At 40.3% G+C, this 12,885-nt stretch overlaps 1 protein-coding gene across 3 annotated transcripts in view; it reads left to right on the plus strand.

The window, feature by feature from the left end:
* Positions 1-12,885, plus strand: part of fnip1 (folliculin interacting protein 1) — a 96,845-nt gene that overhangs the window by 79,493 nt on the left and 4,467 nt on the right. For all 3 annotated transcript variants that reach the window (XM_063053263.1, XM_063053265.1, XM_063053264.1), the window contains 3 exons: positions 5,275-5,443; positions 10,631-10,831; positions 12,529-12,644. In XM_063053263.1, the coding sequence (XP_062909333.1) occupies positions 5,275-5,443; positions 10,631-10,831; positions 12,529-12,644 (486 nt within the window). The remainder of the gene's footprint in view (positions 1-5,274; positions 5,444-10,630; positions 10,832-12,528; positions 12,645-12,885) is intronic.

The raw sequence follows: 12,885 nt of genomic DNA on the forward strand, positions 1-12,885 counted from the left end.
CAGTTCTACAATTGTGTAGACATTAATTGAAAACACTAGCATTGCTTCAGTTCAGAAAATGGATTTTGAATATGAAATTTCTCTGCAGTGAAGGATGTTAATTTTATTGTTGAGACAATAGCAGCTATAAATATAGATGTGAAATTTTATAATGGGGAATAATTGATGTGATTGTGATGAGGCAACAGGCAATCAAGCAGTATCGATGCAAGAATTTATTTCATGTGAGGCAAAGTTCACTTCCTGCATTTTCAGCAAAACTTATTATTGCTACTACATAAGAATGTTGGCAGGCTCTGAAGAATGATTCTCACCTTCAAGCACAACGTTAGTCAGTTTTTTAAAATTCAGGACCAGAAGTAGTTTATTATATACATATGTGGCTACAGAATAGCTCTTTATTGGCTGTAGTGGGTACAGTTCAGAATTCTAGTGGGGAAAAATGATATCATCAATATGCAAAACATTATTTAGAATGGGTCTGCCTTGTAAATTGACATTTGCTGCCTGAGACTGGAGGATGAACTTAGCTCTACAAATTACATGTTGGACTTTTGTCTTCTACATGATGTATAAGATTAGGAATCATTTACTATTTATAGTTTTCCACTTTCATTTTTGCTGCTGCTGACCAGTGCATTCTGTTGCTTTCAATGACTAACTTATAACAAAAAAAATTTTGCAGTTCTATAACTTAAATGTTTCTAGGATTTCCTGCTTTTGATGGATATTCTGCAGCAGGGGTCCCCAACCTTTTTTGCACTGTGGACTGGTTTAATATTGACAATATTCTTGCGGACCACCTGACGTGGGGGGGGGGGTGTTCAAGTTCAACAGTGCATGACAGAATGAGGAGAGGTGCAGCTGACCCATATCATTTCATATTGCCAAATTATATCGTTTACTGACGGGCTGGTGGTTGGGGACCACTGCTCTGCAGTATATCTTGTCTAATAACTGAGGCACAGAATGTTCTATATAGTATACTTTTAGAAATTGGATGTGAAAGAGAGTTTTTTGGGTGTCTCATGGCTCAAAACACCATCAAGTAGATAAATTATATTAATGAAGCATTTCCTAATAAAACAACTCATAACTGTGCATTTAAAATTCCTTTGGAGCGACATACACAAAATGCTAGAGGAACTCAGCAGACTAGGCAGCATCTATGGGGGGAGAGAAAAGTACAGTCGACATTTCAGGCTGAAACGTTGACTGTACTTCTTTCCATTGATGCTGCCTGTCCTGCTGAGTTCCTCCAGCATTTTGTGTGTTGCTCGGATTTCCAGCATCTGCAGATTGTCTTTTTTGTGAAAATTCCTTTGGGCAGGGATGGGGTGAAATTCTGCTAATGATTTACAAATTTGTTTCTGTACTAGATTAGTTTCTGAACTGAACAGGAATACTATGAAGTATGTAGGTCAGTTGAGGACAAGCAAAATTTCAGTTTATCATTCAACCATTTCACTACCTTGCTAACCTTGCTGTTGTGTTAACTTTAAAACTTTTGGCATGTGGGTTGATCTTCCATGAATTATAACGACCCTGTAAATGTTTTTTTAAAGCAGAAATAAAGTAAAACTTAAGCACAGGCTTTATTCTTTGTTAAACCCAGAATACCCTCAAAACTTGCTTTTAATTTTTTGCTGTTCTGGACATGATAAACCTATAAATTCCTGTGCATTTCTGTTTGCAGACAACTGCATGAAACCTATGAAGTGGGAGTCATTTTTCATAATGAATGACACAGATACAGTGGCATGCAAAAGTTTGGGCACCCCTGGTCAAAATTTCTGTTACTGTGAATAGTTAAGTGAGTAGAAGATGAACTGATCTCCAAAAGTCATAAAGTTAAAGAGGAAACATTCTTTTCAACATTTTAAGCAAGGCTAGTGTATTATTTCTGTTTTGTACAATTTTAGAGTGGGGAAAAAAAGGAAAAGAGCACTGTCCAAACGTTTGGGCACCCCAAGAGATTTGAGCTCTCAGATAACTTTTACCAAGGTCTCAGACCTTAAATAGTTTGTTAGGCCTATGGCTTGCTCACAGTCATCGTTAGGAAAGGCCAGGTGATGCAAATTTCAAAGCTTCATAAATACCCTGACTCCTCAAACCTTGTCCCAACAATCAGCAGCCATAGGCTCCTCTAAGCAGCTGCCTAGCACTCTAAAAATTAAAATAAATGATGCCCACAAAGCAGGAGCAGGCTATAAGAAGATAGCAAGGCGTTTTCAGCTAGCCATTTCCTCAGTTCGTAATGTAATTAAGAAATGGCAGTTAACAGGAATGGTGGAGGTTAAGTTGAGGTCTGGAAGACCAAGAAAACTTTCCAAGAGAACTGCTCGTAGGATTGCTAGAAAAGCAAATCGAAACCCCCGTTTGACTGCAAAAGACCATCAGGAAGATTTAGCAGACTCTGGAGTGGTGGTGCACTGTTCTACTGTGCAGCGACACCTGCACAAATATGACCTTCATGGAAGAGTCATCAGAAGAAAACCTTTGCTACGTCCTCACCACAAAATTCAGCGTCAGAAGTTTGCAAAGAAACAACTAAACAAGCCTGATGCATTTAGGAAACAAGTTCTGTGGACTGATGAAGTTAAAATAGAACTTTTTGGCCGCAGTGAGCAGAGGTATGTTTGGAGAAAAAAGGGTGCAGAATTTCATGAAAAGAACACCTCTCCAACTGTTCAGCATGGGGGTGGATCGATCATGCTTTGAGCTTGTGTTGCAGCCAGTAGCATGGGGAACATTTCACTGGTAGAGGGAAGAATGAATTCAATTAAATACCAGCAAGTTCTGGAAGCAAACATCCACCATCTGTAAAAAAGCCGAAGATGAAAAGAGAATGGCTTCTACAACAGGATAATGATCCTAAACACACCTCAAAATCCACAATGGACTACCTCAAGAGGCGCAAGCTGAAGGTTTTGCCATGGCCTCTCAGTCCCCCGACCTAAACATCATCGAGAATCTGTGGCTAGACCGCAAAAGAGCAGTGCATGCAAGATGGCCCAAGAATCTCACAAAACTAGAAGCCTTTTGCAAGGAAGAATGGGCGAAAATCCCCCAAACAAGAATTGAAAGACACTTAGCTGGCTACAAAAAGCATTTACAAGCTGTGATACTTGCCAAAGGGGGTGTTACTAAGTACTGACCATGCAGGGTGCCCAAACTTGCTCTGGGCCCTTTTCCTTTTTTATTATTTTGAAACTGTAAAAGATGGAAATAAAAATAATCTTGCTTAAAATATTAAAGAAATGTGCCATCATTAACTTTATGCTTTTTGCAAATCAGGTCATCTTTTACTCACTTAGCTATTCACGGTAACAGAGATTTTGACCAGGGGTGCCTGTACTTTTGCATGCCACTGTACCTCCAGGTTCGAAGCAAAATCAACTGTTCAATGTTTAATCAGTTGTATATAACAAAATTATCTTACCAGAGTAGTTCATTAATTCTTAATCATGAAAAGCGAAATTTAAAGGATTAACTGGGTTATATATTCATATATCTCCATTATGATAGTTATGCTGTAGATCCTTGTTTGTTTCCAAAGTGTCTCCAGTCACATCCTGTTTCTTACAATGTAGGTTTCTGCTTCAGAAACAAGCAAACTTAAGCAATTGCTTAACTTTTTCACCTACACAGCAGCCACTATTACATTCTCAGAAGTACCTAATAAAGTGGCTGCTGAGTGTATTTCTATATGTTCGTGATTTTCTGCTTCTGTAGGGCGTCCACTTCCAAGATCTGAGGTGTTGTGTGTTCAGAGATGCTCTTCTGCACATTACTGTTGTAACGCATGGTTATTTAATTTACTGCCACCTTGAACCGGTTTGGCCATTCTCATCCCACCCCTCTCATGAACAAGGTGTTCTTGCCTACAGAACTGCTGTTCACTGGATTTTTTTTTTCCACACCATTCTTTGTAAACTCTAGAAACTGTTGTGCGTGAAAATTCCAGGAGATCAACAATTTCTGAGATACTCAGGCTACCCCATCAGGCACCAACGGTCATTCCACAGTCATTTCTTCTCCATTCAAATGTTTGACCTGAGCAACAACTGAACCTCCTGACCATGTCTGCATGCCCTTTTGCTTTCCATTTCTGCCTCATGATTAGCTGATTAGATATTTACATTAACAAACAGATGTACCCAATAAAGTGACCACTACATACCTATATCCCTGCTTTAATATTTACATTGCGAATCCTTGTTTGACTGCAGTGTCTTCAGTCACAACATGGTTTCAGCTTCAGAAACAAGAAAGCAAATATAATGTAAAAAGATCATGAAAGCAAATTTCAAGAGATCAAAGTTCAAATAAATTTATTGTCAAAGTCATATATGTCACCATATAGAACCCCAAGATTCATTTTTCTTGTGGATATTATCAATTAACACAAAGAAACACAGTACAATCAATGAAGGACTGTGCACAATAAGACAGACAAGTCGCTTTTATTGTCATTTCAACCATAACTTCTGGTACAGTACACAGTAAAAACGAAACAACGTTCCTCCAGGACGATGGTTCTACATGAAACAACACAAAACTACACTAGACTACATGAAACAACCCAAAACTACCTTAGACTTCAGACCTACACGGGACTACATAAAGTGCACAAAACAGTGCAAGACAGTACAATAATTAATAAACAAGACAATAGCCACAGTAAAGGACAAATTACAAAATAAATGATGTAAATGTAAATGTTTTAACAGGAATTGAGAAAAATGAGCAAAAATTGCAAAGGGAGTGGAGTGGTGTTCAGTTCAGTGTGTGTGTGTAGGTTGGTGTCAGACTAGACTGGGAATTGAGGAGTCTAGTGGCTTGGGGGAAGAAACAAAGAACCAATGTGCAAAAGACAATCTGAGCAAATACAAAAAGAAAGAAAAAAAAGCAAACATGATAGTAAAAAATAAATAAACAATAAATATTGAGTACGAGAGATAAAGAGTCCTTGAGAGCGAGTCCATAGTTTGTGGGAACAGTTTACTGTTGGAGTGAGTCAAGTTATCTCCTCTGGTTCAAGAGACTGATGGTTGAGGAGTAATAACTGTTCTTGAGCCTGGTGATGTGAGTCTTGAGGCTCCTATACCACCTCCTTAATGGTAACAGCAAGTAGAGAGCATGGCCTGGGTAGTGGGACTCCTTGATGTTGGATTTTTCGTGACGGTGCTCCATGTAGATGTACTCAGTGGTGATCAGCTGCGTAACGTTTTACCGAAACTTGAATTTAATTGTTCTTTTCCCTCCCTATAGATCAAATGCAATTGAAATAAACTGCAACAAACCCAGCATGGCAAATTTTGGAAGGTCTCTTTTCGGTGGTTATTGTCCTCATTATGTATCAGACTTTGTTTTGCATGGAACAGGCAGTGATGAGAGATTAAAGCAGTGTTTGCCCTCAGATCTAACACATGCTGTTCAGGTATGTCATCCATGGTACTGCTCACTTCATTTTACAATGTCCAAAATAGTGTTTTTTTGAATGGAAAAGGTCTGTCACTGACACTGTTATAGCAAACCATTGTTAATTCACATTAATAAATCACCATAAGATACAGGAGCAGAATTAGGCCAGTTGGCCCATTGAGTCTGCTCTCGCATTTCATCATAGCTGATCAATTTTCCTCTCTGCCTTTTTCCCCTAACCCTTCATGTCCTAACCAATCAAGAATCTCTCAACCTTTGCTTTAAATATGCTCAATGATGGCCTCTACAGCCTCCTGTGGCAATAATTTTCACAGATTGCTGACATGGCCTATTTTATCATGTGCCTCCAAGTACCCTGAGACCTCATCCTTAATAATCGACTCCAAACATCTTCCCAACCATTCAGGTCAGACTAGTTGACCTACAGTGTCCTTTCTTCTGCATCTCCCGCTTCTTGAAGAGAAGGGTGACATTTGTAATTTTCTAGTCCCTTGCAACCATGCCAGAATCTACTGATTCTTGAAAGACCATTACTACTGCTTCCACAATTTCTTCAGCCACCTCTTTCAAAATGCTGGGGTGCACACTATCTCGTCCAGGTGATTTAATTACCTTTTGGCTTCCCAAACACCACCTCTCTAGTAGCGGCAATTTCACTCAGTTCTGCCCCCTGACGCTCTTCAACTTCCACCATACTGCTAGTGTCTTCCATAGTGAAGACTGATGCAAAATACGTATTCAGTTCGTTGGCCATTTCCTTGTGCCCCTTTACCACCTCTCCAGCATCATTTTCCAGCAGTCCAATATCTACTCTCGTCACTCTTTTCCTCTTTATGTATCTGAAGGAACTTTTGGTATTGGCTAGCTTACTTTCATCTTCCATCTTTACCCCCTTTATGACTTTTTTTATTTCTCTTGTGTTGGTTTTAAAAAGCTTCTCAGTCTTCTAGTTTCCCATTCCCATTTTGCTGTATTATATGTCCTCACTTTGGCTTTTATGTTGGTTTTGACTTCCCTTGTTCAGCCACTGTTGCATTATCCTGCCTTGAGAATATTTCTTCTTTGGGATGGATTCATCCTGTGCCTTCTGAATTGCTCCCAGAAACTTGGCCATTGCCACAATCCTTGCTAGTGTCCCCTTGCAATCAACTTTGGCCGCCATCTCCCTCAAGCCTCTGTAATTCCCTTTACTCTCCTGTAATACTGATACATCTGACTTCAGCTTCTCTCACTCAAATTTCAGGGTGAATTTTATCATATTATGATCACTTTCCCCGAAGGATTCTTTTACCTTAAGCTCTCTAATTAATTCTGATTCATTGCACAACACCCAGTCCAGAATAATTGATCCCCAAGTGGGCTCAACTACGAGCTGCTTTAAAAAGCCATCTTGGGATCCAGCACCAACCAAAATTTCCCAATCTACTTGTTATATTGAAATACTCCATGACTATCATAATGTTGCTCTTTTGACAAGCAGTTTCTGTCTCCCATTGTAGTTTGTAGCCCACATCCTTACTACTGTTTGGAGGCCTGTGTCTAACTCCCATCAGGGTTTTTTTTTATCTTTGCAGTTTCTTAGCTCTACCCACAAAGATTCTACACCTTCCCATCCTATGTCACCTCTTTCTAAGGATTTGATTTCATTTTTACCAAAAGAGCCACCCCACCCCTTCTGCCTACCTGCCTGCCTGTCCTTTCAATACAGTGTGTATTCTTGGATGTTAAGCTCCCAGCTATAAACTACTTTCAGCCACGAATCAGTGATGCCCACAATGACATATATGCCAATCTTTAACCATGCTACGTTTCCCTGCTTTATTCCATGTACTGCATGTATTCAAATATAACACCTTCAGTCCCATACTCAGTTCTTTCGATTTTGTCCACCTTTTACTTTGTGACTCACCCCATTGACTGCAGTTTCACCCTATTATCACCCTCTCCTTGCAGTGTCACTACATTTTGCCTTTGTTTGTAAACCCATCCTCAGCCCTATTGCTCTGGGTCCCATCCTGCTGCTAAATTAGTTTGAACCCTGCCGAACAGCTCTAGCAAACCTACCCACAAGGATATTGGTCCCCCTCAGGTTCAGGTGTAGCGTGTCCCTTTTTACAGTTATTACCTTTACCAGAAGAAATCTCAATGAACCATAAATCTGAACTCCTACCACCTGCACCAGTTCCTCAGCTATGCATTTATCTGCCAATTGTGCTTATTCTTGCCCTTATTAGTACGTAGCACAGGCAGCAATCCAGAGATTACTACTCCAGCAGTCCTGCTTTTCAGCTAACTCCTTAAAACCTCTCTTCAGGACATCCTCACCTTTCCTACCTATGTCATTGTGCAAGTATGTACCAAGACTTCTGCACTCTTCCCCTTTAGAATGCCGTGGATCCAATCTGATGCATCCCTGACGCTGGCACCTTGGAGGCAACATACCATCAGGGTATGTCTCCACAAAATATCGTCTCTTTTCCTCTAACTGTGGAAACTCTGAGTCCTCTTCACCTCTTCTCATCTGAGTCACAGCACCAGACTCAGTACTAGAGTCCTAGTCACTGCAGCTCCCCTTGGTAGGTTGTCCCCCTCAACAGTATCCAAAATGGTACACTTATTTTTGAGGGGAATAGCCAAAGGTGTACTCTGCACTGGCTGCCCATTTCCCTTCCTTCTCCTGACGGTCACACAGTTACCTGCCTCCTGTAACCTAGGGGTGACTATCTCCCTGTAGCTCGTATCTATCACTTCCTCAGTCTCCCCTATAAGCCAAAGGTCATCAAGCTGCAGCTTGATGCAGATGTGGTTATCTGAGAGGCTGGAGGTTTTCCAGAATTCCCACATCTCACACTAAGAACACTATATATAGATCACCCCTTGGCTCCTTATGTTTCAAAGAGAATGAACCCAGTCTGTTCAGTTTCCATATAATTACTGTGCCACATTCCAGGTAACATCCTGGTGAATTTTCTTTACATCTATTGCTACTACATCCTTTCTGTAGCATGGTGACCAGAACTCCATTCAATAACCAAGCACTGTTGAGTAAATGTTTTGTGCTCAATACTTTGGCCATGAAGACAAGCATTTCAGTGCTGCTTTTGCTGCCCTATCCATCAGTGTCACCACTTTCAACAAGCCATGGACTTGCACCATGAGATGCCTTTTGAATCAAGTTCCTCAAGGTCCCTGCCATTTACTGTGTGTCCTATCAGAATTTGCCATCTATAACATAATTAAATTATTTGCTTAGCTATTTAAAGGAGCAGCCAAAAATGAGCCCCATAGTTATAAAGGTTTCACGTAACGTCACAAGAGGTAAGAACAATGACAAGAGGAACAGTGGTTTAAATTTCCCTCTTCTAGATTTTCAGTTTCTAGTCTTTGACCTGAAACATTAACTCTGTTTCTGTCTCCACTGATGCTGCCTGTGCTGAGTATTTCCAGCATTTTCAGTCGGTACAGTTAATATCAGAGACATGTATACAGTATACATCCTGAAATTCTTTTTCTTCACAAACATCCACGAGAACACGAGTGCACCAAAGAATGAATGACAGTTAAATGTTAGAATCGCAAAGCCCCCACCCCAGCTCCCCCCTCCCACGCACAAGCAGCAACAAAGCAACGACCCCCCCACCAGCAAAAAAGCATCTGCACCCTCCATCGAGCACTCAAGCATGCAGCAAAGCATCAACAAAGACACAGACTTGCAGTACCTCAAAGACTACTCATTCAGCTGGTAATTCAGCATACCACAGGCTCGCTCTCTCCCTAATGAGGGAAAAAGACGTGTCCCCGTTTCACAGCGAGAGAGGAGACATAACAAAAACAACTCGCTGAATTATGGTGTTAATCTGTTGCGTTGCTTTTTCCGAGCTCTGTGCCCAAAGAACTCGGGTCTCTGAGCATGCAGCCAGCTTGCTGCTTTCGATCCTCCATGTACTCCCACGACACATCAGGCTATTCAGTTTCCATTTCCATCATCTGCAGTATTTTGATTTCCAAAGGACAACAGATCTTCTCCATTTCAAATGTGCTAGTTTCATGTGGCTTTTATTGATATGAGACTCCAGATAATTTATCTGAGCTTCCAGGTAAGGCAACACCGCACCTGTAAATCTGCTGGGGTCTTCCATTGTGTCTGATACTCCCGTTGTGGCCTCCTCTTCATTGGTGAGACCTGTAGTAAATTGGGGGATTGCTTTGTCGAGCTTCTCCACTCCATCTGCCATAAGTAGAACTATCCAGTAGCAAAGCCTTTTAATTTTAATTTTAATTCCAATTCCCATTCCCATTCCCATTCCAACATATCAATCCATGGCCTTCCTCATGTGCTAAGATGAGGCCATCCTCAGGTTGGAGGAGCAACTCTTTCTATCCCGTCTTGGTAGCCTCCAACTTGATGCCATGAATATTGATTTCCCCTTCTGTTTTAAAAAAAAATACCCCCACCTCCTCCTCTGTTTCCTATTCTTACCTTTTACCCCTTCTCACCTGCCCATCACCTCCCCTTGGGTCCCCTCTTCTTTCCCTTTCTCCAAGCAGATTCCTCCTTCTTCAGCCCTTTACCTTTCCCACCCACCTGGCTTCACCTATCACCTACCAGCTAACTTCCTTCCCCTCCCCACCACCCCGCTTCCCCACTTCTTTAGTCTGGTGTCTCTTCTCCCCCCCACCCTTCCTTCTCAGTCCTGAAGGGTTCTCAGCCTGAAATGTTAATTGTTTGTTCATTTTCATTGATACTGCCTGACCTGAGTTCCTCTAGCATTTCGTTTGAATTGCTTTGGATTTCCAGTATCTGCACACTTCCTCCTGTTCCAGATAATTTAATCAATTGACTTCAAATTACTCAAATGGTGTGGGAGGAATGTGTCTTCAGATTATAAGCCCTGGCCTATGTTATTAGTACTGTAGATTGTACAGTAAATAATCTCTATGCTATTTGTGTATTTAATTTACAAAAGACCCTGTTACTACCAGCTTGTAAGAAGAAAGAAACTGTTGATTACAAAATAATAAAAGTAAATAATATTTTTTCCTCCATGTTAGAAGATGGATGAGATATTCCCAATATTAGCCACTACAGATTTGCTATGATGACATTGATTTTAGAATTGCATTATGTTTAATGTTCCAAGATAGAGAATATATTAACCATTTTATGTTTTTTTTTGCTCAGCATCCTGTTTTGGATGAACCTATAGCAGAAGCAATTTGCATTATCGCAGATATGGATAAGTGGACAGTCCAGGTTGCAAGTAGCCAGAGACGTGTCACGGACAGCAACAAACTGGGGAAAGAAGTACTTGTATCCAGTTTGGTGTCTAATCTGCTTCATTCCACTCTACAACTTTACAAACTAAATCTGTCTCCAAACTTTGTAAGTATTCGAGACTGGGAGGGATCTGTTATCTTATTTGAGGTTTACTCGGATATAAAATAAAAATATCAGGTCAAACGAAGTACCACTGCTGCTGTTGACTATGTTCACATCTAGCTTCCATCATCCTTAAACCCACAATTGCGGTTGATCACTCATCTCAATAGAACCACCAGAGGTTAATAAATGTGTAAACCTATTCTAAAGCCTATTACCAAGAAATGACATGTACAGATGTTTGTATATCTAAGGCAGCAGCCAAATTCTATTTTAGAATCGTACTAGAAGATTCAAAAAAAAACTTCAGACTGCTTCTGCCTCCAATGTGCCTGTTTATGTGTGTGACAGTGTAACACTCGTGCACTTTAGGATGGATGATACATACAGAAAAGAAATAAACCATTTTTTTTTAAAGCAGTGAATGTTGTTTTAATTATTACATCTGAGAAAAGGGGCTAATGATTTTGGCAGCAGAATTGCCAAAAGAAGAAACTTAGTCAAAGAGTTTAAGAAGATAAAAAGATGGGACTAAATCTTGTAGGTTAAAAGCATGGGCAAATTGAAAAGAGACTGGAAATGAAGAAAAACCCTTTGCTTTATTTTTGAAGAATGGTCAAATTAATTTGAAAGAAACCAATTATATACAGTACTGTGCAAAAGCCTTGGGGGGTGTGTGTGTGATGATAAACCTGATTCTGATACAGGTCTCTGTTGTGGATTGTGAGTGGGAAGGGGCCAGGGAGAGGGGAATCATGGTTGGGAAGAGGGGAGGGAGTGGAAAGCACCAGAGAAACATTCTGTCATGATCAATAAAGCAATTGTTTGGAATCAAATGATCTTGCCTGGTGTCTCAGGGCTGGGTGTGTGCACCCCGCCCCAGAGTCCCCCCTCCTCTGGCACTCCTTCTCTGCTATCTGTCTCATGTCCCTCCCGTGGCGCTCCACCCTCACTGTTCCCTACATCTTTTTCTCCCACCATATTTACAAATTCACTCTACATTCCATGTTCACAAATACTGTGCAAAAGTCTTAGTATCCTGGCTATATATTTGTGCCTAACACTTTTGCACAGTACTGTACATGTGGATTCTAAAAAGATGTTTGAAATCAGGAATAAGAAAAACTCCACCAGAAGGTATTTGACTGTTGCTGTGATAGCAAGTCATTATCTGGTCAAATTTGGTGAATGGTTGCTGGTAAAGCCAGGCTTGGTCATGGTACATCTGTATTCTCTTTGGGATGAAATTGCAGATCTGAGGAAAAGAGTACAGTTTACAAGGCAGTACCAGTGATTAGAGGATAAGTAGGGGCTTGGGGAAACTCATTGCAAATGAGTTGGAGAAATTGATTCAGAACAAATCAATTTTATTCTGTAACATTTTTACTGTTCTGTTGTCCCCCAAATGGCTCTAACCTTTAATATGGGGCATCTTCACTTCACAACACCAGGAATTAAATAGAGGCTCTTCTCCTTTAACATTGCAGTAATTAGTTCTGGCTGTAGATCTGATTTTCATGCAAAGGACAGCTGCTCCCCTCCTACCACTTACACCAGCTGTTCAGGAAGACATTATGTATTTCATTGTGCTAGTCATGAGCAGAATGCCAAGAATCTTCACAACTTGTTTTGAATATTAAAAAGGACAATGATTACTTATGTATAAAATATTGAATTAATCTATACTTGTTTATATCTAGTGTATAATGCACCTAGAAGATCGCTTGCAGGAGCTATACTTCAAAAGCAAGATGTTGTCGGAATATCTGAAGGGCCAAATGAGAGTTCATGTGAAGGAGTTGGGTATGGTTTTGGGGTAAGGAGTTTTAATCTTTCAGGCAGTGAATTATGTATGTCATTATTCCAGCTGTTTTTTTTAAAATTCTACATGAAGAGGAAACTTTTACAGGAAATATGTCATCCACCTGTGTTGTAATGCTCTGAGTCACAGTTTCAATAAGGGTATTAATTGATATCAACCAAATTATTTCTATCTTTTGCTGTTGTAACTTCCTTTCCCCTATTTTAGCTGATTCCAAATGTACACATTCACTGGT

The sequence above is a fragment of the Mobula hypostoma genome, chromosome 7 (genome assembly GCF_963921235.1).
Source record: "Mobula hypostoma chromosome 7, sMobHyp1.1, whole genome shotgun sequence".
Lineage (NCBI taxonomy): Eukaryota > Metazoa > Chordata > Chondrichthyes > Myliobatiformes > Myliobatidae > Mobula > Mobula hypostoma.